The sequence below is a fragment of the Calidris pugnax genome, unplaced genomic scaffold (genome assembly GCF_001431845.1).
Source record: "Calidris pugnax isolate Ruff unplaced genomic scaffold, ASM143184v1 scaffold123, whole genome shotgun sequence".
NCBI lineage: Eukaryota > Metazoa > Chordata > Aves > Charadriiformes > Scolopacidae > Calidris > Calidris pugnax.
Genome location: NW_015090876.1, coordinates 1,846,919 through 1,873,154, shown reverse-complemented (window position 1 = coordinate 1,873,154; position 26,236 = coordinate 1,846,919). Strand labels below are relative to the sequence as shown.

General features: G+C 48.2%; 1 protein-coding gene across 1 annotated transcript in view; it reads right to left on the bottom strand.

Moving 5' to 3' along the window:
- Positions 1 to 55: 55 nt before the first annotated feature.
- The window catches only part of MAD1L1 (MAD1 mitotic arrest deficient-like 1 (yeast)), a 412,943-nt gene continuing 386,762 nt past the window's right edge, over positions 56 to 26,236 (bottom strand). Inside the window, exon 18 of the mRNA XM_014946202.1 lies at positions 56 to 1,019. Within this exon, the coding sequence (XP_014801688.1) occupies positions 861 to 1,019 (159 nt within the window). The 3' untranslated portion in view covers positions 56 to 860. The remainder of the gene's footprint in view (positions 1,020 to 26,236) is intronic.

Sequence of the window (26,236 nt, the reverse complement as noted above, 5' to 3'; positions counted from 1 at the left end):
TAATTTAAAGCCCAAATAAAGAAGTCATACATCCAGTTTGGGAAGTGACACTTTATTCTTACAATAAAAGAGCTACATCCCTTGTAAAACAAAACATCAGGCTTCAAGGGGTGCTCCATCCTCCATGAAGGGAGACCCCCAGCAAGGCAAGCAGGAACCCCCAGCCTGGTGGCAGGCGAAAGCACACCCCGAAGATCTCCCTCCCACCTCCTGCAATCCTGGGATAATCGAGAGCCCAAGAGCCTTGGTGAGGAACAAAAAGCTCATCAGTGACATCTGAGCACACCACACAACACAGATGTGTCACGGGGTCTCAAATGGCCCTTTATGCTTCTGCTTGTCTGCTGAGTGACAGTAGACTCAGGTAACTGTCTAACTTGAAAATAATTTCAACCCTGTTGAGTGATGAGCTATTTGCATGAGCAGGAGGTACCCACAAAGAACCTGCTACTCATGACTGATCCTTCCCCAGGTCCTTGTCCTCGGGGACCAAGCCCTTGGCTCCCATCAGGAGAGGACAACCAGTGGGCAGGAGGCACCACCCTCCTGCAAGGCTCATCGCTTTGCCAGGACCCAGATTTGGGGAAAAGGATGTTGGGACAGTCTGGGCAGTGATGAACACATTTCCCACTTCAAAGGCAGGGAATAGGTCTTGGGGTGGAGCTAGACTTGTCCTCCCATAGAAGGGAAATGATTATTTTCAGAGAAATCAGTACGAAAGAAAGGGGAAGAAGGGGTTCCCAGAACAGAAGCAACCCAATGCCACAAATTAAGGGTGGGAGGGGAGAATTTGTCCTTGCTACCTCAAAGAGTCCTGCCTGGGAGGGCTCCACAGCTGGCTGGTGGCTGGTGGTGGGACGCTAAGCAATGGTCTGGCGGCTGAAGAGGTCGAGGGTGAGGGCGCTGAGGAAGGCAGGGATGCTGTCCTGGCGCAGCAGGTGCAGCTCGATCAGCTCCCGGATGGTTCGCGAGAACTCGGTTTCCAAAAGCTGCATTTTTCCACCAGAAGAGCTGGAGGCCTGAGGGAAATGAAGGAACAAGCTCGTTAATACAACAAGGTCTTAATTCACCTCCCACCACCACCCAGGGCGCAGAACCGGGGTGACCACATCGGGGTCATCGTCACCGTCACCATCACCATCACCACCCAGGTCTTGGGTGGCAGGAGCTGGGCACAAGGGCTTTCTCTCCATGAAAAACACTTGTCCCTGAAGTCATTCCCCTTCTGGAGGAGGAAGCAGACCTGTTCCTAATTAACACGACTCCTTCTCAACGAGCTGCTGATCCACCCTGCATCCCTCAAGCCTTTCTGGATGTTTAAATCAGCCCGGCAGCGCACAGCCGAGAGCTCCAGAGGAATTATTCCAGAGCTGCTCTCATGAAAATAAGGAAACTCAACATGTGGGAAGACATTACAAATCTCCTGTAACATATAAAACAAGCGGAAAAAAAAAAAAGCTAAATGCAAGAGAAATAAGGAATGCTTGAAGCCTCCTCTCCTGCCCCCGGAGGCACGAAAGCTGCTTGTTTATTAATAAACAGCAAAAACATCACAGTGCAAATGCTAATTTTTTTCCCCTGCCATTTTCCTCTTCAAAATGCTCCCGTTCCTAATTGCTCTGCAGCTCTGGTCCCCCTCGGAGCCGAGGAGGAGCAGCGTGGGAGGCGTTGAGCAAAGCCAGCATCCCCCCGGGGTTTGCAGGAAGGGGGCAGACCCCCAGCCCCACCAAAGGATGCCCAGAGCCAGAGCAGAGGATTGCCACAGGAAGGGAAAAAGTGGCATTACCTACTAGGAGGAGAAGGGAAGCAATAACCACCAGGAGCCCCAGGGAACCTGCTCGTTTCTGATTTCATGTTCTCAGGAGCCGGGACACATTTGATGATGAACTTTTCATGTCTGTGTCACTTTGGATTGCGAGGAGCGCGAGGTACCGAGGATGCCCCCGTCACCCCTGAGCCAGGCAGGGAATCTAAACAAGGCTTCCGCACGGAAAAGTAAATTAGCTTTTGTTTAAATCTCCTCCACTTGGGCTGGGTTGTTTTTCAGCAACTCCATAGGCTGTCCAAGGCTTTAATCCGTGGCTTATTGGAGCTGCCCGCCTGGATTTGGGCACATCCCCTGTGCTGCTGCCTCGGATCAGAGAGGCTGAGGAGGAAGAGGGCAGGGATGGCAGATGAAGAAGCCAGTTGGAGGCACAGGGAGGGATGTTCATCCGAAATCCAGGCAGAGCCAGAGGCACAACGTGAGGCCGTGGAGGGACTGGGGAAGCAGCAGAGGGTTTGGGTTTGGAAATCCCACCCCGACTCAGCTGATGGGAAGCGCCGGTTTCGGAGGAAGGTCTGAGTATTACGAACGCATCAATTGTGTCTCCAAACTCGAGTGCTGGATTGGATTCATCTAAAATGGGAATTCAAGCTCTGTATGAAATACACACTGCCTCCTTCGCAGATTTAAAACACTCTTTGGGCACAGAATTAATTTTCTAAGAATTTACAAGTAAATCCATTAATTGGTTTACTAGTTTAATTAATTAAAGCAAGTTCCTTAAGAAATTTAGCATCCAGTGCCAGACCATTTGCTTGTGTTTTATGATCTCGGAAATGGAGTAACATAAATGTTTTAAATTTCCCCTCTACTTTGAGCTCACTGGCATCGTGGGTGAAGGCTACATTTGAATAATTTCTCTTTTATGAGATTAATAGTAATTTCTCTCTCTCCACTGTTCTTCATAACCGAAGTTTCCTCCTTCAGCAGAGGCAGAAGAATAATGTTCAGAGAAAGTTATGTGAACAAACACATGCTTTTGTACAGTCTGTTATTTCCCACTTTGTTCAATGGGACTGTGGTTTCTTTCAGTTGTTGGATGGTCAAGGGAGGCACCATCCTCCCTGCCACAGCCTCCGGCTCCCCAGGAATTCCAAGAAATCTAAAAAACTCAAAAAGCTTCCAAACCCCAGACATCTCACCCAGGTTTCTTATGATCTCTTCTGTAACAGGAACAAGGCAAGGAGGCAGCCACTTGGAAAAAAGGCAATTCTTCCTCTGCCAGGAGATGTTTACATGCTAACTTCGAGGATGGAGGCCCTTGCTGTTCACTTCACTCAATCTCACACTGCTTTTAAAAAAATTTAGTTACTGGTTGTTTTTTGTTTTTTTTTCCTGGGAGCATTTTAAAATTGCTGTCATTGTTACCTTTCTTATTATTTGTTTTTATTGCCTTTTTTTTCTTCACCCACCTGTTAATAACCTGGGATATACAGCTAGATTTGGTGCTTTGAGTTCAGCAGCAGGAGTACCTTTCCAGCATGTGCTTTACGAATCAAGTGATTAGAGGAAATAATAGCAATATGCTCCCTTTAATTCAAAGGATTTCTTTTCCAAATGCTGATCCACACCCTGCCTGGTGCCCACGGGTGGGCTGTGGGCAGAGGGGGAAGCGGCATGGAAATGGGAGGGAGCAGGGGACCAGGGGGACGCGGAGCACCGAGGGGTGGGACACTGGAGGGGATGCTCTGCCCAAGGAACGCTGCAGGCTCTGGTTGTTTCACACCGTTTCGGATGGATGCAGAGCACACCCACGGCTCTAGCTCTAAAAAACAGATTTATGAAAGATGCAAAGCTGAAATTTCCAGCGGTTCAAGTCCTCAAGTCCTCCTCTTCCCAGTTCATCCAGTGCCAGACCATTTGCTTGTGTTTTATGATCTCGGAAATGGAGTAACATAAATGTTTTAAATTTCCCCTCTACTTTGAGCTCACTGGCATCGTGGGTGAAGGCTACATTTGAATAATTTCTCTTTTATGAGATTAATAGTAATTTCTCTCTCTCCACTGTTCTTCATAACCGAAGTTTCCTCCTTCAGCAGAGGCAGAAGAATAATGTTCAGAGAAAGTTATGTGAACAAACACATGCTTTTGTACAGTCTGTTATTTCCCACTGAGTTCAATGGGACTGTGGTTTCTTTCAGTTGTTGGATGGTCAAGGGAGGCACCATCCTCCCTGCCACAGCCTCCGGCTCCCCAGGAATTCCAAGAAATCTAAAAAACTCAAAAAGCTTCCAAACCCCAGACATCTCACCCAGGTTTCTTATGATCTCTTCTGTAACAGGAACAAGGCAAGGAGGCAGCCACTTGGAAAAAAGGCAATTCTTCCTCTGCCAGGAGATGTTTACATGCTAACTTCGAGGATGGAGGCCCTTGCTGTTCACTTCACTCAATCTCACACTGCTTTTAAAAAAATTTAGTTACTGGTTGTTTTTTGTTTTTTTTTCCTGGGAGCATTTTAAAATTGCTGTCATTGTTACCTTTCTTATTATTTGTTTTTATTGCCTTTTTTTTCTTCACCCACCTGTTAATAACCTGGGATATACAGCTAGATTTGGTGCTTTGAGTTCAGCAGCAGGAGTACCTTTCCAGCATGTGCTTTACGAATCAAGTGATTAGAGGAAATAATAGCAATATGCTCCCTTTAATTCAAAGGATTTCTTTTCCAAATGCTGATCCACACCCTGCCTGGTGCCCACGGGTGGGCTGTGGGCAGAGGGGGAAGCGGCATGGAAATGGGAGGGAGCAGGGGACCAGGGGGATGCGGGAGCACCGAGGGGTGGGACACTGGAGGGGATGCTCTGCCCAAGGAACGCTGCAGGGTCTGGTTGTTTCACACCGTTTCGGATGGATGCAGAGCACACCCACGGCTCTAGCTCTAAAAAACAGATTTATGAAAGATGCAAAGCTGAAATTTCCAGCGGTTCAAGTCCTCGAGTCCTCCTCTTCCCAGTTCATAGCTAGGACTCCCTCCACTCATTTGTGATCTATTTTTGAAATTAAAAAAAGGTCTCAACCCTCAAAGAAAAACTCCTGGATGCACCCCCTGCTAACAAAACTTGTAGGTGACAGCACCTGCCAGCTATTCACATGACACACTCCATGTAATGCAATCGCCATTCACCCCAGTGATGCATCCCTGGAAATTCAAAGTTTAGATGAAGCCAAAAGCCACCAAAGCCCATCTAGGAGGAAAATGCCCAGCTGAGGAACCTAAACAACCATCACTGATCCACAGGGACAGTCCATGAGTGGGAATGGGGCAAGAAAGACCAGCGCATATTCAAACCCAGCCCTACCTGCTCTGCGCCCAACATTATCGACACGTCTTCTGCTGAGATCCTCATGGTTGAAAGGAACCTTTAAGATCATCGAGTCCAATGACAAAAAAAACCCCAAACCAAACAAAAAAAATCTCCAAGCCCCACACAACCAACCACAAACAGATACAAACAACATTATCGACACGTCTTCTGCTGAGATCACAGAATCCTCATGGTTGAAAGGAACCTTTAAGATCATCGAGTCCAATGTGCTGAGATCACAGAATCCTCATGGTTGAAAGGAACCTTTAAGATCAAAAAAAACCCCAAACCAAAAAAAAATCCCAAAACCCCACACAAACAAACCACAAACAGATACAAACCAACAATCTCGGGCACTAGAGCATGCCCTGAAGAGCCATGTCTACACGTTTCTTAAATCCCTCCAGGGATGGTGACTCCACCACCTCCCTGGGCAGGCTGTTCCAGTGCATGACCACCCTCTCAGTAAAGTCATTTTACCCAATATCTAATCTAAACCTCCCCTGCCCCAGCTTCAGACCATTCCCTCTGCTGCTGTCATTATTCCCTTGGGAGAAGAGCCCAACCCCCACCTCTCTACACCCTCCTCTCAGATTGTCTTTCTTACTCGGTACCTCACTATGGTGCCTTGTTGCTTCACAAGTGTGAAAAAAACCCATCAGGATTTAGAGTCAAGCTGAATAGACGGGGCTGAAGGAAAAGCTGAGCCTGCGAGTGCCCACAGCCAATGCATAGAGGAGTCAATGCAAGAGGAGACATTGGGGACCACCATCATGCTCCACTCCCCCCTTTCCCCACGGCTGAGCACAGTGCTTCACTCTAGACACAAATATTTCCCCCGTGCCCCCAGCTTCCCTCCACACAGAGCTGCCCAGGAGATGAAGCAAAATACTATGAGAATATCATCTCCCAGGTACTCTTTACAGGGACCTATATTGGTTTCTTCTAATTCATGGGGAAAAAAAAAATCTGCCTGGCTCGCTAAACTACTGAGATTCAGGTCTATGTTATGTTTTATTCAGATCTCAAATACTTGCAAGAGGAAAGATTCCAGCTTTCGCTGGGCTCCGTTGCCAGTTGAGTCTGATTTAAGGCCTATCGGGACCTCTTCTGGAAAAGCAATGGAAATCAATCTTCGCCCCACGTTACGGCACGACCAGGTCTGCTGCTGGGGGGAGGCCACTCCTGCTATGGGTATGGAGGGGGACACCCTGTTTTTCCTCCTCACGGGCTGTGCTACCCCACAGAACAATCCCATCAGTGGGCAGACTTCATCATATTGTGAAAAACAAGCAGACAGGTCTATTTACCACGCGGAGACGTGAAGTTGCAGGAGCTGCTCCTGGATGTGCTCAGAGAAAGGAGCCGTTAGTACAATTGTTTCCCCACGAGAATCAAGATCAGCTGCCGCCTGCCAGGAGGAAACATCATAAATCCTCCTCTTAACCCTGGAAACTGGTAAATTATTCAAGCTTTACAGTTTACATATACATATAAAAGTCTCCCAAATAACCACCAGCGTGGCAGAGAAGCGAGGTCTTCTCTCCAACAGGGACCATCCCAGCGAGGAGCAGACGATGCAGAGGATGTGTAGGAGCAATGAGCACTCCCAAAGGTCCCTGCTGGAGGATGGACCAGACGGGGCTGGTAATGCCACAACATATGACCTTCGGTCATCTACAAGCTCAGAAGTGCACTCTGAACTAGACACACCAATTTTTTAGTTTCTTGCATGCCCTTTTCCTCTTCTCTCTGACGTATTTTGGTAGCTAAAAAATGATGGATTCCCTAACTCTGGCTCCAAAAGTGCCATCAGCTATAAACTGGCATGCAGCTCTTCACACAAAGGATGCTGCTTGAAAAATACTGGTTGAGCATAAGACTCAATGTCCTGTAGGACTTCAGGCTCTGGAATAAGATAGGAGAGAGGGTTGTTGCACACCCCGAGGAGAAAGCTGATATGGAGATGTAGTATCACATGAAAGATAGGGTAGAAACGCAGAAAAAGGGAGAAGATTCAATACTACCTGATAATCTCATGTAGGCTCCCGTTCCCATAAAAAGTTGGACCAGATGATCTTTCAAGATCCTTTCCAGCCTGGACTGTTCTATGATTCTATGATTTCAGCTTAAAATGGGGATATTTTACTTCTGATTTCCACACTGAGAAAGCTCAACCTCCTCTGGGGATGCAATCCACTCAGGACGTGCGTTCCTGCACCTTCCAACACCCCTCCATGTGACGGAGGTGGAGTTTCCAAAGGGTTTTTGGCGAGCTGACAACAGTGATGGAGCTTTGTGCCAGGCTCAGCAGGCAAGAGAGCTGCGTCTCAGCTCGAGAACCCCAATTCAAACACCTCAGCATGAGGAAGGGTGAAGCCTAGGACTTTGGCAGGGCTGCCAGAGTGGCTTTCCACCCCTTGGCACAGACACAAGCCTTTGCTTTGCAGATGCCGCCCTACGGTAGACGGTGCTTTTCAAGGCTAAGATGTATTAGGGGTCAAAACGAGCAAGTGAATCATTGCCTGGTGACATTTACCCAGCGAATGCATCGTGGAGGCTCCATCTCATCTGCTATGCTCTTCCATAAATCACTGTCCCTGCTGCGTCCCTCTGCACGACTGTTCTGAATACACATGGCCAACAGCCCCTTGTGTGCCCAGGGAAGGGGCAACACGGCTTCACATCTGAGATTCCATACAGAGCTTCTCCCCACTCCCTTCAGGTCCACAGGCCTCTGGCATTATGGACCATGCCGTGGCCATGCTCTCCTCTCCCTGTCCCAGTTCTTACTGCTGTTTCCCTTGTCCTCATGGCGTTCCCCACCCCACCTCAAAGCCTGTTATGTACATCTCCCCATGCCTTCATCGTTCAAATCCCTCAGACCTCCTCTTCCCCAACACCTTCCCCCATCAGTGGAAGTCCTCAGGGTTGGTCATGCTGTCTGATGACCTCCCAAAACCAGTGCTACCACCATCTGCACCGCAGAGGCTCTGCCACCAAGCGCCTTGGGGACATTGGTGGCCCTGATGGCCCCTCGCCTCCCTCCAACACCTTCCCCGTGGTGCCCACCGCCTCCCTCGGCACCCATTAATCCCCATAAACCCTGTCACAGCCCAACAAACCTATTTGAAAATATCTTTTAAGAAGCCGCTCTGACCTTTAAACGAGAAAATCCTTTTGTTTCTGCCTCTTGCTTTGGATGCTGAGATTTTTCTAAATGTCAAAGGCCGCCTTGTCCACGTGCGGCACCTTCTCCCCGGCTCCGTGGCGCTGAGACATCTCCACTGTCACCACTGGGTCACTCTGGCCAGGCACACACACGCACGGGGCAGCCCACCAGGCACGGAGCCAGCCAAAAAACTGGGCTGCCCAGCAAACCCCCAGGGAAAACGTGTGTGTGCACATGTGGAAACCTGCTTCCCGAAGTTATAACAACCCAAACACGAGGTTTGGTGAGATCTAATTGCTCAAACTTGGCTCTCTCGGGTGATGATATCATTACCAAAATCCCCCAATTGAGTTACGCCTCACCAATCAATCTCTCCTAAGCATCACGCGCTGCTCAAATACCAAGTCCCCAGGTAGCCACTAAATCACTTTAATTAGAGGCTGTTCATTTAAAATTAGAGAAATATTAAAAAAACAAAAAAACAAATTGCACCACAAGATGTGCTTACGGCTGGAAATATTTATGAGGTTATTTAGCAAACTGTTTACTGGTTTTCATCTCCTTTTTTTTCGTGGGAGCAGGCAGCTTTCAGCTGGCCTGACATGACCGAGGTAGCTCTCGCAGGATGTGCAGCTCTTCATCAATCAAGTCATCTTCTTTTCACAAATGACCATTCCTTGTCTGCAGCGAAGTTTTCCCCTCTTTAATATCCTCTTTGTAACCCAAAAAGAGGAAGACTACTTCTTTATAATAATTGCTTCTTGCCAAGCCCTCTGACCTCCGTGTCGCCGGCTTGCTATATAAAGTGAATTTATGAGGCAGAGAGAGATGGATGCCTGTAAAGGGCCTTCCAGGAAATGTAATGAAAAAGCTGCTTTTAGCTGCTGAGCAAAGAAAAGCAAGCGCCTGGCAATGACAAGAAGAAAATTGAAAGCTGGGGTGGGATAAGTGAGAAACAGCCCTGCGCGCGCGGAGATTTATAGCAAACATTTCCTTTCTCTTTCTTATTATTCAACATCCGAGATGAACCCCAGCCCCGGGATGTCTTCTGCAGGAGAGGTCAGCTCGTGCCCTTCCATCTTCAGCAGAAACGCCGAGAGGCAGAAGCCACGGGGTCCTGGTGCTGCTGAACCAAAGCAGCCCAGAGCGGGGCACGGAGCGCAGTGGGTTTCTCCCTACAGCTACGGGGTTTGATTTAGGTGAGCTCTCCTGCACCCGATGGAAAAAGATGAAAAATGTGGAAAAAAACCCCCCAAAACCAAGGAAACACCCGCACCCCTCTCCATGGGGAGAACCTGCTGGTGTGAATCCCGGGGGACGGCGCTCTGCGCAGCGCAGGGCGAGTCAGCATCTTCTCTCCAAAGGTTTCTCCTCCAGGTTAATGCCCTTTAGACTGTCAAACGCGATGCCATAAAAATAAGATCAAAGGCGTTAAAATAAGGGAAGCATATTTTTTGATTCACACTATTACTATTTTATATCTGAATATTCCTACGGAGCTTTTCATCCTGGAAGACAGGCCTTTGAACTGCTGTGATTTCACCTATCACTGAGGAGCAACCCCAGGGGTGAAATGTGACAGCTATTATCAGGGTGCATTAATGTTACTCAACAGTTCAGGACAGACAGAGACAAATATATCCAATTTAAATCATAGGTTTGAAGAACTACTGCTCAGTGTGGATTAATACCCAGGCATTTTCCAAAAAGTGCTTTGAGAGTTTTAAAGGACAAGTTATTGAAACTAGAATTCCCTGTCTCGTCTGTGGGATGCATTCCCACCATTATGCTGGAAATTACATCAGTATTGTCAGAGAGGGATGAGGGCAACATGAATGATTCACCCTAGCGTCTGCTTTTCCATCCACAGATTCTGATGGGGGTCTCCAAACCAACTATCAAGGAGATTCACCCCGCGGAGGTTTTGTTAAGGTGACACCTAGAAACGGTTCGGCTGAACACAAGACCGGTGAGACTAAATCACAGCAGAATATTCACATCACAGAGGAAGGAAAATTGCATGGGATGTCCACTCCAAGCTAATACCGGCAGCTGGCTGCGAGTCAGAGCTTGAGATCCTAAATTATAACTTTTTAACAGGCCTCGGGACTGCTAAATAATGTTCACCGCCAAAAATGATTACAAGCATCAACCGTGAAGGAGTGTAGATGAGAGCAAGGCACAGGGCTCACAGAAATTTTTCCAACCCCATCCTACAAAAATCCAAACTATGAAATGAAGCCTTTGAAGCCAATGCTTCGTTAAAAGGCTCAGGATCTTTACAAAATCAGTGTCTTTCCTCAGCATCCAGGGAAGCTGCGCTGCTCCCTCAGCCACAGGTATCTCTGGCCGACCACGAAGCCCTTCAGAAAGAGCAGCCAAAGGCACGTTATCCCAACTGCTGTCAGGACCGGGAGCTGCAGAGCTGGATGCTCCAGCTTCCCAACCATCTGCGAGGTGACCGTCTTGGCCTGGTCAAGCTGCAGAGTGAGTAGTTAACAAGCATTAACAACATCGAGCCCATGTGTTCCGTCTCGTAAAATGCCAACCCATCTGCCCGCAACATTAGCGACTCCATAGAAGCCATATGCAGGAGAGACATAAATTAGGGAGAGAAAAATCTCCTGTTACTCTCCCTGAAATGAGTCTGCAGTCGCAGCCTGCAATGCTAGGGGCTGGGTGTTATTTCCATTCTCTTTTCCCAGCCAAATCCCAGCCTCACGCAGCTCTCCAGCCCTCCCATCCAGAGGCAGTTGCTGGTCCGCGCCTGGACCCGATGAACGTGGGGGCTTGGCACAAAGGGAAAAGTAGGTGCAACTCAAATCAGGTCTCAAAGCTCTCTCCCAGGAAAGCCAGAAGAAGACAGACAAATGGAGGGAGATACCTGTGAATGGGAAACGAACCCAGCACACAAGAATCCCTCATCATTTAAGACAGACAAATGGAGGGAGATACCTGTGACTGGGAAATGAACCCAGCACACAAGAAGCCCTCATTATTTAGACATAGAATCATAGAATCATAGAATGGTCTAGGTTGGAAGAGACCCTTGGGATCATCGAGTCCAACCATCTCCCCTACTCTACAAAGTCCTCCCCTACACCATGTCCCTCAGCACTGCATCTAAACGGCCCTTAAACACAGCCAGGGATGGGGACTCCACCCCCTCCCTGGGCAGCCTGTTCCAATGCCCTATCACTCTTTCGGTGAAAGATGATGACATGGAACTCATCTCGTTAACCAGCCAAGTTGTTTATCACATTCCTCTCCATCTCCCTTGCTGAGAGGAAAGCTGGAAGCAACAGAGGAGCATCGAATGAAGAACGTGGATTTTCTGGAACATGAGAAGGAAGCCCCTATGGAAGAAATGCAAAAAAAACCCATCATCTGTGTGGGCTTTAATGAAGATGGCCCGGTTCCCAAAGCGGGGAGATACTCCACTTGTGAAGCGCAGCTGTGAGCCGGAGGTCTGTGAGAGAAGACGAGCAGTGAAGTTTGCAGAGCCCTGCGTGGAGGAGAGACGGCTGGAACCACGGTGGATTTTGATGGCAACGTTGCCAGGGAGATGGGCATCCACTCCCCAGAGCGAACCACCGCTCACCAACAGGCAGAGCCTTCCCTGCTGGCTGAGTCACACCAGGCACGCGCCGTTCCTCTGCTTCTGCATCACGCCTCTGCCAGGGACCTCCCAATTCCCTTCTCCAGATTAGAGACAATAAGCAGGAAAACCCCAGATGAAGTGCCTGCACATCACGCCGGGTGGAAATACTGACTTCAGGACTCACCAGCTGCCAAGAACTGGTGGGCAAGTTCTTGCAAACCGAGAACCCCCTTGGTTTGGGAGCTGGGCTTTCTAGTTTTGGGAGAGATGGAGGCTGGAAGGGTTAAAGGAGCAGATTCCAGACGCCTTCGAGGCATGTCTCACTGGAGCAACCCATACTCTGTCATACAGCAGATACCAGCCTGTGATTAATACGTTTATCCTCCTCAGCTTTTTGGTATCCTTCTGGAAGTCTTGTCACGAGCAGGGCAGGCAGAAGGCTAGAGAACTGAACAAGAAGATCCTGTGAGCACTCACGGCTCGAGAGACCATCAGCAATAAACTTAAGGACAATTAGACCTTAGATGTGTGGCTGAAGGATGGGGCAGTATATGGAGCATGGCTGTTCCTGGCTCATTGAGTTTGCAAAGCTTGTGGGGGAAGGAGGAACAGATGGACCTGATGGCAGATTACAGCTGAAATCCTCACCATGTTTATTCATTACCCGCTTCTAGCTCTTGTTTGTCATAGTCTGGCACCCTGGGCTAAAATGCAGGTTTAAGCCTTACATCAAGGAAATTGGTGGCACACATTAGTCACCTCTGCGTTACAGTCACTGCTTACGGAGACCAAAGCCACCGCTCGACCAGGAGCAAGAAGAAGTGGTCAATAATTGCCTCTTCCGATGGGACTGCGTGACTTGTTTATACTTATGATCTGCCAAAGTGGAATTTAAGTGTTGGCTTTGGAAATAACATTAGCTGCTGTTGCAACATCAATAGCCAAATATCACAATCTTACTCTGAGTTGAGGAAGGCGCTTTTATTGCTCTTGCTTTTTTTTTGCTGGCTCACATTTTCTTCGTTTTTCTTCCTTTGAAATTGCTGTCATCAGCACGACTGTCAACGGGACCAAAGCGAGCGTGAGTTGTCACTCCCCAGAAAGCGAAAAAAAAGGAAAGGAAAGTTGATTTGGAACATGCAAAACGCTTTCCTTGTGTCTTCAAGATGAATTTTAACCCTTAAAAGCTCGCAAACCCCCTGGGGGGAAGCACATTTCTCAAACTACACCCACAGCCACAGACCAAGATTAATACTGGGGGAGAAGACATCATTATTTAAAAAAAATTCACCTTTTCTTTCTCAACTCAAGTCTTGACTCAAAGTCAAGACTTTTGAATGCATGGAGCTGGAGGTTGCCAGTAGCTGTATTTGTGGAGTTACTCAACCAGACTGGTAAGTCGATGGGGCAGGACAAACTGAAGACCAAGACAGTATGGAAACCAGTCAACTGGCCTGTGCAGGTTGTCCCTGCTTTCAAGAAATGGGCTTTTAATGGGAAACCCAGTGTGAAACAGAGATTCCTCTACTTCTCTTTCCTGAAGCAGGTCTCACCCTAAGAGGGAAGCTCACAGCTGAAGAGACAGAGGTTGCAGCTAAGGAGTGAATAAATAGGAAGATTTCAGTATTCAGTGAAAAAGGAAAAAAAATTCCACTCTAGCCCTCGAGGGGACACTCAGACCTTTGGGCTACAACGCATTTGCTGAAAGCTTCTGCCGTTGCCGCCTGTGCTGTCACTTGGCACTAACCTCCTGAAGAAGATGGCGAGACAGCGCTGCTGGTTCTCATGTCTGGATGAACACGCTCCTCTTCCCGGAGGGGAAAGGAGAAGTTTTTCTATTTAGTGAATGCACCGTGTTGGGAGAACCCTCCGAGGAATGTGCCTGGGGCTCTGGCCCTCCCCATCTGACACACACATCTGACTGGTTGTCTCTTCCTGCTGGTGTTCTCCCACTGACGGGCTGCCATCCGCCACTCAGCTCCCTTCGCTGGAGGTGCAAGGGAGGGAGAGGGGGGGAGAAAAGATTTATGCAGACACCATGTATGCAATTATGAAAACAGAAGACAAGACACCCGGATATCACACAAACTGATGCATTTTGGCTGGCAGGCTTTTCGCGTGATCCGGGAACAGCTGTCATGCTCCAGCCTCTCTCATCCCAGCTCTGCTACCACTTCAGCAGCCCTTCCCCATCCCTTCCTCATGCTTTAGGAGGGATTTCTTCCCTTCCCATCTGCAGCCTCCTCCAGATGCCACAGCAGAGCAGGCAGCAGCACGGGACGCAAAGGGGAGACGGCACGATTGGTTTTCATAGCAGCATTAAAATGTAACGTTCACTTCTTTAGGCAAGATGCCGCTAATTAGCAATGACCTCCAGGCAACCAAGCTGCTCAACCAGCAATCTCTCCCACTCTCCAGCTCTTTAAAATTTGCCCTTTTCCCGTGCCAAGTCTTTGGGCAATCTTCCCCACAGCCCGATAGCCATCTACAGACACACACATACATCGTCCGGTGGCTTCTGGAGAAAGGTGGGGACTTGGTAAGGAGCTTGGGCTTCATGTCTTCTCCAACCACGTCCCCTGCTCTGCATAACATCAAGGAAAGGAAGGGACATGCCTACAAGTTTGCTTGCCAGATCAGCTCCTGCCGTGAACTCTACAGCCTGGGAGCCCGTTGCTCCCCACGTCCTCCTGGTTTTCATCCCTCCCTGCTTGTGTTTGCTTTTGTAAATAGATTTAACCTTTCTAAAATTAACAGCAGAAGAGAACTTCTTTTTTTGGCAGAAAATCAGCTTTAGGAAGATGGAGGAATATAACATTTTCCAAACGTTTGAAAGCCGCAGCCTAAAGATAGCGTTAGTCTCTCCAGTGCATGCTGTTTTCCCTCATTATTCTGAATGTTAATACATTAATAGATCCTCTCCTGATTAACGGCTGCACTAGGCTCTCTTTCTAGGAACACATATGGTTCCTTCTTGCCACAATATTGGAATGGAGAGCCAAAATATTTAAACAGTGACACTAATAAAAGATTTTATCCCCCCCCACCCTGATGTAAATAACTAGGGCTGGAGCCAACCCTTAGCTCTAAATGCTTTTTATCTTTCAAAAAGTTCTTAATCAAATCTGAACATACTGGCTGTGGCCCATTTGAAATAACGGGGGTGTCTGTGGGTGTGACACCGCAGCGATAAAGCCACCATGGGATGCTCTGTGTCCAGCTGAAAGGAGCAGACATGAGCTGGGGATGTAGTGAAACGTGACGGTGAAAGCCTGTGCCTGGTTGGGCTGGTCCTGCCTGCAGGGCTGGAGGAGATCCAGGATGCTGCACGCAAGGAGAGGGAACAGTTTGCTTCCTCCACACCTGCAAAGTCCAAGTATTGCCCTGAATTAAGAGAATTTTGCAGGGGGATGACTCCAAGCACTTCTCTCCCAGCCGCCGTCACCCCACCTGCTGAAGGACACAGCAATTACCCAGCCCAGAATTATGGTGAAAAATTCTGGTAGAGGATATTGGGCTTGTCTGGAGTCACGGGTCGATTGCCAACATGGAATTGCCTAAAAAGATCTGTTCCTCCCTCATTTTTCCCCATGCTACACCATTTCCTTCCCTCTCTGCCACAGGTCCTGTACAAACCCTACCTGTCCAATGCCATCAGCTGCTAAAATCAACAGCAGTTTCCACTTTTCACCCAGCCCTACTGCAAGCAAACTCCTCAAATTTTAAAAAAACACCTTTTATACGTTTCAAGGAGCGAGACCTGCAAGGGAACGGGTTCCAGGTTTGTACTCCAGAAAACACTTATCACTACAGAACTGAAACATGGTGTGAAAATAAAAGCTCTCCAAACCTGCTTTCACACGTTCCCCAGCGTGCCCAGAGGTGTCCCCGCTATGATACACCTAACGATGCTCTTGAGAATTGTTTTCACAAGCTAAAAATAACAAACAAAACAGCAACAGAGTCAAGAAGTACTTCTTCAAATGCCTCAAATCCAGGCTACTTGTGCTCTAAACGTTGTAGGAACAGTGTTAATCTGTGTTCAGATGTTACAGAAGGCCACAGGAAAACACCTCAGCCAAGAATGAGCGCTGCGATACAGAGCACGTCTCCACTAAGGTGGCAGGTTTATTTTAGATCACTGACCTTCGTCCTGCTCAACCAGCCTCTATTTTACAATTCAAGTGACATTTATTTGTGTTCACATAAATGTGCATGAGATGCTCACATTCTTTCTTGTGTAAAAAACACACAGAAAGCAGAAGATGCAGATGAGAAAACAAGCGGATGGGTTTCCTTGGAGGGTTTCTAGACAAAACTGTTTAAACAAAGCAATTTAAAACCAGAAAGAATTTTACAAACAAAGTGTTTCTCAGCATCGCATTCCACTTGCTTGTTTGCAACTTTATGTGAAAAAAAATAATAAAAGCCTCAGAGGGAAAGAACCCACTGGAGCTGCCGCTTCCTCATTCCCGACATCATCTGGAGAACTTCACCAGCCTCCTTCCCTACCAGCTACACACCAAACTTTCCAGAACAAGTTAAGTCTACAGCAATGAGGAGAATTAAAAACATGTGCTAGTCATTGCTCATCACACCTCTGAAGGGTAGGGAAGCACAAGCTCTACCTCAGATTTCAAGACAAGAAGAAAAGGGCTTCCTACATCTGCAGAGTGACGCAGAACCACGCAAAGGACTCGGTGCTCAAGTCCCATTTGCCTCCTTTGTTGGAGAACACAGAGCTTTCTCAACCCAGATGTGGGATTAAACACCCGAGATGTGGGATTAATAACTTTTTGCAATAAATCAATCATAAACTCCACCTAATGTACAGCAAAGGGATGCCCGCAATAAAGCCTGCGGCGATGCAGAGCCGGCGGCTCCAGCCCAACAACCACCCATTCATCCCGATGACTGCTCCATTCAGGAGGAGCTTCCCACAACAGGACCCTGCAAGTGACTTTGTTTAAGCAGGAAAACAGATTTGTGTTGTTTCCAAAGGCAGATGGCTCTAGCTCTGGCTGCAGAGGGCTGAGCGGGGTTTGTCCCGGTGCCAACAAAAGCAGGGGGATTGCGGAGGAGACTCCGGAGACCGTGTTTGCCTTCAGCCTCCCGGGGACCACGTCTCAGCAGAGAAAAGGGCTCACACAGCACAACAGATCGGGCTGCAACTGTTAAGAGGTTCCACACTTGCGAGGCTGTTTCTCTCAACTTCTCAATGAATTAATTTTAAATTTCCTTAAAGGCTGCCCACGGTTTGCTGCTCTGCGGCGAGAGCGGGGCATCCCGGGGAGGGGCTGGAGAAGCAGAGCATCTCCCAGGCTGATGGGGGAAAATGCTATTTATTCTTGTTTTGCCACTTTTCAGCATTTATGTGGCCTCACCTGTGGCCGAGCACTGCCCGAAGACGTGGATATGAGTGTTTTTGTGCTGGAGGTTCCTGCCCGTGTGCTCCAGACAGAAGGTGAGTGGGGAAAGAGGTCCCTGGAGAAGCGACAGAGGCAGATGTAATGAGGTGGATTTATTCTTAAGTCGCTAGGCAGGGAGGCACAATTCTTTACTTTTTAATGCCTGGTTATTTAACCTTAATGCTCCACTGACGTTATTTCTTGTATGGAATTTTATATACGTGCCTACGGACGAATTTGTAATATATAAATAGTGTAGATCAGAAGTGACCTTTACGCGTGTGCCTGTGGAGATTCATACAGCATGAGGGCTAGCTGGGAGGCTGAAGTCATTAAGGTATGTTCTCATCTAAAGTTTCTTATGAATTATTTGTAAGCTATTTTCTCACTTATTTTGTTATAATACTCCCACATACTCACCAACCAGTAAAAATAGCTTAACAGTGAATACATGTTTCGGAAGTCTGTTTGCCTATTTCTCTTTTGTGCAGCAGCTGCTGTTGCCATGCTGTTGTTGCTATGTTTTCCTTTTGCTTTCTTTTTCTTAAGAAGAGGAAAAAAAAAAAAAAAAGAAAAAAATCTATTCCCTAAACATGCTAGATTCAGTTCATGGAACAAAATACCTGAGGTATTGCCTAGAGGAATGTAACGTAACCCGGCTGGAAGAGCATATCTTATGTGCAGAAGAAAGTCCTCTTGACACTAATATGCACATTCTTATCTGAAAGAGTTAATGAAACTACAAATACTACTTAGGTAGACTTTCAAAAAGCTTCAGGCAAAGATCATTAAAAAGTAGTATTAATGTCTCTCGGAAACTGCAGTGTAAAACTGCATGCTGAACTATAAGTTGATAAGCAGGTAGGGGGAAAAAAGCTGTAAAATAATTGATGTGGCCAAGTCTCATCCGGGAGATGAAACAATGAAGTTGCTCAATAAGCTCATCAAAACAGTCCTTAGAACTTGACAGCTAAAATTTGGCTCTGTGGGATGATCCTGAGAAATGCACACACTCTTCCCAAAGGCCACAGCTCTGAAGTGCAAAGCTTGACTCTGGGCTGTGGGCCCCAGGTTGCCACCTTCTGCCTCTGGTCCCTGTATGAAGAGTGGTGGGAGTTTGCTGAAGTGGGGTTAGGGCTCAGCAATTAAGCTTTGGAAAGACATTGCTTTGGGGGGCCCATCCTTCCTTTGCCTCTCAGCTCCAGAGGAGCTTGGATGATGCTTCCAACCTTGGTCTCCTGCCAACTCCATGGAGGTCTGGGAAGGAGAGCGGCAGCACGATGACAAGAATCAATGGTTTCAGCCCAACAATTGATGCCTTAGGAGACAGAAACAACTATGAGAGGGCAAAATCACTTAGGTGGGTCAGGAGTGTGGAGAACTGTGAGAGACCAGCAGGACTTGTGAAATTTGGGTCATTGGACAACGCTACAGCAGAAGAAATTCGGTACAGACAAGTGCAGTGTAGTGCACGTTGTTCTGCCAATTGAAAGGACTCTTAACACGCTCATGGGCTTGGAAAGGATGTAACCTCTCAGAATAAAAAGCCAAGTGCCACTGTGGCCAGCTGAAAGACAACTTCTCAGTGTACAGCATCACTCAAAATAGCAAGTAAGATGTCAAAATAAGATGCGTTTGAAATAAAGCACTCTAGAAGTACCGTGTCATGTTTTTATACAAGTTGAGAGCATGTCCTCTTCTCCTGGGCAGTCAGTCAGCCCTGGTGAATTCAGTACAAAACAAGGGCAGAAGATAAATTAGGTTTCCCTTGTTTGAGGCACGTGCCATATAACCTGCCTCTTTCCTCTGGAGAAGATTTCCATCAGTGACTGCACTGCTGGGTCACCAGGAGAGACATTAAAAGCTGGAACAATTTACTGCAGAATTAAGAAAGGCAACAGTAAAATAGAGACGGTCTACGTGGTGAATGCCAAGTAGGATGCTATGCTACAAAAGATGCTTCCAGGATTTCAGATACTCTTCAGCTATTGCCCTCCTTGACTGAGGTGGGTGAGAGTTACCAAGTAAAGCTGGACTCAAGATGCCCCTTTCTCATTCTGGACTATGTCTGCATTAGCTGCTACTTTTCTGCATGGAAAAACATGTTTCTCGAGGTCAAAAAACCCTTAAGCCCCAACTTGTGTGAGGCAGAGGTGCTACTCCCAACTGTAAGCTTAAAGCACAGCACCATCGAGACCAGTTCTGCCATTCCCTGTGCATCACTCCTGCCTTCACCCACATCCCATCAGCCCCAGATTTCAGGGTCTACCAAAGACTGTCTTCCTCCTGCCACCATCCACAAGGACCACCACCTCCAGCCATGCCAAAGAACTCACACAAAGCTGCTCAGTCCCACGATTAGGACCTGGGAGTGAGGAGCTTCCAACTTTACTCCTCACTTTAGGTCCCAGCATGAACCATGCAAGCAGCATCACTTCTCCACATCTCCACAGCCTCACCCTCCACTAGAACTAATGACATCTCCTCCAACAAGCAGGCGTGCTGGGAGAATCAATTGGTATTTGTAAAGGCCTTTGAGAAATGTAAGGCACAGTCTGTATGTGAAAATTATTGATATGATTCATTACTAGGCATTCACACTCTATTTATACAGCTCCCAGTCTATTACTAAATATTATGTCCATTTGAATATTGAAATCACCGCTGCTAATAATTTCTGCTAATGTTACACTGGTCTTTTGGAGGTGGCTTTTTTGACTTGAATGGGAGAATTGTGGAGGCAGTGAGAAAGGGAACAAATGCCAGAAGAAGAATTAAAAAGAGGACAACAGCTCTGTACAGGCTTCACGGAAAACAATAAAAAATCCATTTAACAAGTAACTTTGTGTGAACACTTATCTGATGCCTCTTCCTGTGCTCCTTCTTCTCAACGGCATTTGGAGGAAAACCTGATCTCCATTAGCCCTCGACTGTGAGATGACAATGAGCAAGCCCATGGGCATTGAGTCTCTCCAGACAGACCACTGTCCCCCTCTCCAGTGGGACCATTCTCCGTGGGGATGCTCCATCCAAACCCCCCTCCTCCGACCCCTCCATCCCCGACACCGAGAGCCCTGCCTGTCGCTTTGCCGCGCTGCCGAAAGCCAGGCAATCTGGGACTGCTCAAAAAAACCCTCCCTTTCTGAGAAGCAAGAGCATATGTCTATACATTATATATTTATTCACACGCCGAGGCATGTTCCCACTCCCCAGACACACACGGTATGTTCCGAATTTCTCACTCCAGCATGTTTTGCAAAACTGCTCTCCACCCCCTCTATTCCCTCGCTTCGCTTTATCAGTATCTTGTTTAAGGGAAATGCTGCTTACTGTAAACTGGAGACGTTAACATCAGGTCAACGGACCATTTATTAAGAAGCAGCTGTGGGAGAGGGAGCGATGGGGCACAGCTCTTTTCCTGGCTCAGCTTCTTTTCCTTCCAGTTGGAATATTTATTTCCTTGCTGTGATCTTTCTCCTCACTCTTGACGCTGACAAAACGCTGCCAATATCTGCGGTGCGGGAACTCAAGGACAATCAATATTTCACTTGAATCAAATACAATGGTTTTTTTTTTTTTTTTTTTTTTTTGGTGTGTTTTGTTTTCAAAGCTCAACATTTTGCAATTAAACCTCTCAAGACACGGGGAAAAGTTGAGGTGGGGATTCTTTTGTGAGAGGCAGGAGGGAGCAGCACTGAAGTAGAAACCAGAGCAAACCAGCAGCGAAGCCAATAGCAATATGCTGCATCGTTTCTTCTTTTTAATACATTTTTTACGAGAAGTGAGATCTTTGATTACATTTTTGATTAGGAGAGACAGGCATTGCCCTGCCCAATACACAGTTAGAGGGAAAGGAGCCTTTCATGTTCATAGATATCAGACATCAAAACAGCCATTCCCAACTCTTAAAAGGATCAGACAAAACTGCAGCTCAAACTGTGCCAGAGACTTTGGTGCAGGCAGGTTCCCAGAGGAAAGCAAGTCTTGGAGCCGTGAGGAATCATGTGGATGGTGACACTCCTGGAGACTGTGGGGAGAAACACGGGGAACTTCTCCCAGGGAAACCCAGGACCACTGTAAGAGCCTTTTGGGATGAGAAGACTAAGAGTCCTGGCAGCCAGGCTGCTGGGGGAGCTGCCAAAAAGGAGCTCCTAGTTGTGAGGAAAGAGCTGCTCCATCAGAGGGTCCAGGCAGGACATCTCAGTGGGGAAAGCCACCAGCAGAGCACAAACAGCAGCAGGATTTTTACTTATATTACAAAGAGGTCACAACTTTCCCTTCTCCTTCCTAAGGGACTCATGGACTTACTGGACCTCCCAAACATGCCGATGCCCACCTCGTGCAACACGCAACTGGTCTCTGCCTTCAGAGCTGCAGAGCATCCCACGTGGCTTCCTCGCTTTGGAGGTCACCTTGATTCCCTGATAACCTACAGTGGTTGAATCGCGCGAACAAGAGATTAGAGTTCTGATCTTGCACGACTCCGACTGAATACTAACAATGGCAGCACGGTGTCCCAGCTTATCCCCTACCATCGCTGCAGCGACCCTCGCTCGGCTCTGGGATCTGCAAAATCTCAATGGTTGGAACAAGACGGGAGAGCAAATGAACTCATCAATTCATTCACAGTTTAGTTCAACCTGGATTCAAGGACCTTCTCCAGTCACAGCTTGCCAGCAGGCATTACAGAATCAAAAACGCAAACCCTTGACCATTTTTCAAAGTCCATAGCAGGAGCTGCTGAGGTTGGTGGCAAGTATGATGACCATCTCACCAGAACTTGGCTCAGCTGCACAAACAGATGTCCTGGAAGCACTGTCTGCACCTGAAGCTAACTTGGATGCTAACTCAGACACCTGAACCTTCTCCATGTGTTCCCACTGCTGAACACTGACCTTCAACCATGAGATGGACTTGCTGGTGCAGAAGCAGTCATATCTCATTGCACATAGTCTTACCACTAGCCTGTTCCTCATCTTTTTTTTTACAGAGGAGTGTCCTTCAAAGCTTCGTGGCACTACCTCACCTCTGCCATCACCCTTTATCTTCCCTCTAAGTCAGGGTATCACACAGAGATGGTGCTGGGACTGCATGGCTACCAACTCCAGGACACCATCTAGTCCAGCCTGTGGCCTCCATCCCTGGCTGGCCCAAAGACCTGGCAGCAGCGATCTGAACAGCATTAACCTGTCTCCACGCTCAGACCGACACCAACCAGCCTGCAATGGCCAACTGTTCCTTCTCCCAGGGCTGCTGCAGATTTTTATCCTCTTTTTCCCTCCTAATACAGCAAATAATGTCAGACCAGAGGAGCCCGGGAGATGCCCACAACTCACTCCCAACAGTGGGCTGACACCCAGCCCTACATCTACATTAAAGATGAACACTGCCATCGCTCAAACAGCACCTGGGTTGCTTGGATGAAAAAGAGCTGACTCCAGCTCAGCCCAGGCATTGCAGAGGTGCTGCTGGCAGTGAGAGGAAGGATCTGCCAGAAAATTCAACCCCATCTTCCACTGAAGAGCTGCATCTATCCGGGAGATGAATGGCCCTTATTTCCCTCCGCACACGCCGCTGCTACCGATACGCACCAGGAGTGGCTGCAAACACCTCTTCCCCAAGTCCAGCCCAGCCAGGAGGCTGCAGCCTTTTCTCTCCCAGGTAGGCTGAGTTTGTGGGATCTCTGCCTCTCTTTCCCCAGGGGATAGTTCACATGCCCACTTCTGGATCAGCTCGCAGCACTTGTCTGCGTAGCGCAGAGGCAGGTGAGAACGCGCTGCCGCGCCGTATTGGCTTGCCATTAACCAGCAGATAGCCTGCCATCGATTTCAGTTAGGTTTTTGTTGCTAACAAACTCTCTAGAAATACTTAGCCCAAAGCCTGAAGTGCTTCTGAACGCACGCCCTCCTTGTTTTCTACTGTTTATCGACACGTCCGGTACCTCTCGGTGCAGAAGACAGAGTGGAGGAATGCAGAAATCTGATTTCCCCCTCCCCAGCATCACCCACGGGACGAGAGCAGCGATGGGAGAGCTCCTGCTCCTGCAGCTCTATTCCTCCTGGAGACCTGTGGACCTCTGATTGTCTCGGAGGCTTTGATTTCCCTGGCTGCACGGATTCCACGGCACCACCAATTGTTATTTTTTAATCTCCAACAAACAACGGCGCGGCCCTAAAGCTGCAAGCACAGCCCCACGCAGGGCCGAGCAGCGTGGCGGAGGACAAGTAAGACTGCCCCAACGTTTTGGCATGAATAACAATGAGGTGGATCATTTTTCCAGGAACGCTCTCCTGTAAAGCAGCCTTTAGAAAAATGCCAGCAACATCCCAGGGATATTCGTTCCTCTGGACGGCGGCAAAGAAACCACAAATTAGTTCTTTCTGCAACCTGTAGAGCCGTTCCTGCACACAGTCTCAGTGGTAGAGGATGAACTCAAGGTACAGAACCAGAGTAGGCACTGTGTGCCATGGAGAATTTGTACAAACATCTCCTCCTCCGTGTGGCTCTCTCCTGCAGACTCGTGCCCCGAGTCCTGCTGAGCCACGTCCCACCAACGCAGACCAAACCCCAGACCCTAAGCTCCACGCGTGGCACGCCTGCCAAAGTCTGTATTCTCATGCTACAGAGAGGGGCAGAGCGAGGAAAAACAAGGAGAAAATGCACTATTTAGAGGAAATCTCTGCTGGTGAGCAAGGGGAAGAGGCGGAACAAGATGCCGCACCGGGCAGTTAACAGGCACTGGCTGGATATCTCCAGCAAGCATTATCCTAACCAATTTATATGTAACCAGCTTAGTCGAAATACCACTTCATTTAAAACATCCAGGAAACAAAATCATGTCTTCAGGGTCAGGTGGGGCCAGCTTGTTAAGGGCAGGACGATTTTATTTTCTGCTGACTTGCCACCCATACTAATGGTCCCTCCGCAAGAGCCCTGTCAAGGTGAAAAGAGCAGCACAATCTCCAGACTCAAACCAGCCTGTGACGTGCGACGGAACCATCTGCAGCTTCACCCTCATGGCTGGTAGAGTCCTAACAGTCCCAACAGCCACCTGCCTGCAGATGCTTCTGTTAGGTTGGAACAGGTTGCCCAGAGAAGCTGTGGCTGCCCCATCCCTGGAGGGGTTCAAGGCCAGGATGGATGGGGCTTGGAAGCAACCTGGGCTGGTGGGAGGTGTCCCTGCCCAGGGCAGTGAGTGGGACCGGATAAACTTTAAGGTCTCTTCCAACCCAAACTATTCTATGATTCTACCAAATAAATTCCAACCCAAACCATTCTATGATTCTACCAAATAAGAACAGAAACCTTTGAGGAACACTTCAGAGGATGAGCCTCTGGTTCCCCTGCTCTTCAGGGTGCAGGGCGCCAGGGGAAGGGAATTCCCTCGATAGCACAATGTCTCTCTAAATACAGTTATTTGCAAGCCACATCAGATGTAAAAGGCCTAGAAGTCCCCCTTTGCCCCAGGTTCCTGTGATGCTCCTGGCACACACCATAACGCTTTTGAACATAAGAAGTTCCATCTAAACATGAGGAAGAACTTCTTTGCTGTGAGAGTGGCAGAGCCCTGGAAGAGGCTGCCCAGAGAGGTGGTGGAGTCTGTCTCTGGAGACACTCAAAACGTGCCTGGACATGTTCCCATGAGACCTGCTCTGGGTCACCCTGCTCTGGCAGGTCTAGATGATCTCCAGAGATCCATTCCAACCCTGTATCAGTCTGTGATTCTGTGGTAAGCTAGTGAGACTGAGGCCAGAAAACCTCCACCCACTGGTGCCAAAGGACACCCAGGAGCAGCGTGAGCCCTCAATGGGGCAGCTCACAGCCACGTGGCCGCTTTCCCATTCATAAATGCCTCACAGAATCACCTGGGTTGGAAGGGTCCTTTAAGATCATCTAGTCCAACCATTGGAAAAAAACCAACCAAAAACCAAAAAAAACACCAACAGTAAACCATATTCCCGAGCACCATGTCAACTTGTCTTTTGAATATCTCCAGGGATGGTCCCTCAACCACCTCCCTGGGCAGGCCATTCCAATGCATGATAACCTTTTCAGTGAAGAAATTTTTCCTAATATCCAACCCGAACCTCCCCTGGCGCAACTTGAGGCCATTTCCTCTTGTCCCATCACCTGTAACTTGGGAGAAGAGACCGACCCCCCCTGGCTACACCCTCCTTTCAGGGAGTTGGAGAGCGCAATAAGGTCTCCCCTCAGCCTCCTCTCCTCTAGACTGAACACCCCCAGCTCCCTCAGCCTCTCCTCATAGGACTTATTCTCCAGAGCCCTCACCAGCTCCATTGCTGTTCTCTGGACCCATGCCATTTGCACAAAGGTCAAGGTCTCAGGTAGAAAGGGGTGGTATGAAGGACTATGCAGGGTCCATGAGCTCCTGTACCAGCCCCAGGACTGCACCCGGTGAGCGGGCAAAGCCCAGAGGTGATGCACAACTTGATGAAAATGAAGACACATTCCTGTGTCTGCTGTGCTGCCTTGTTCAGACGCTGCTCCTCGGGTTTGCAGTTTGTGAAATAGAGGAATACTCGCTGTACCTCACAATGGTCCTGGAAGGCTTAATTCATGTTTGCGAAGCGCTTTCAGATCTTAAATTGGAAGGCATGAGAAAGCACAAGTTGTTATTATAATTGCATTATTAAATGCCGTTAAAAAAAAAAATATTCAGCTTACATCTAGTAGAATCCAGGTCCTCCTTCAGCCTGGCTTTATGTCCCTTGACACATGTATTTGACAATAACCCAAATAGCCTTGATCTTTTATTCCCGGTAGGGTTTTCTTTATACCTTAATGAGGTCTCTTCTTAATCTTTTCTCCAAAGGATAAACACCTCATCTCAGCACAACCACGTTCTTTGAGCTGCTACACCTGAGCTGGGTTTCCCCCTTCTTCGGTAGACAGGGTCCAGACTGGTCA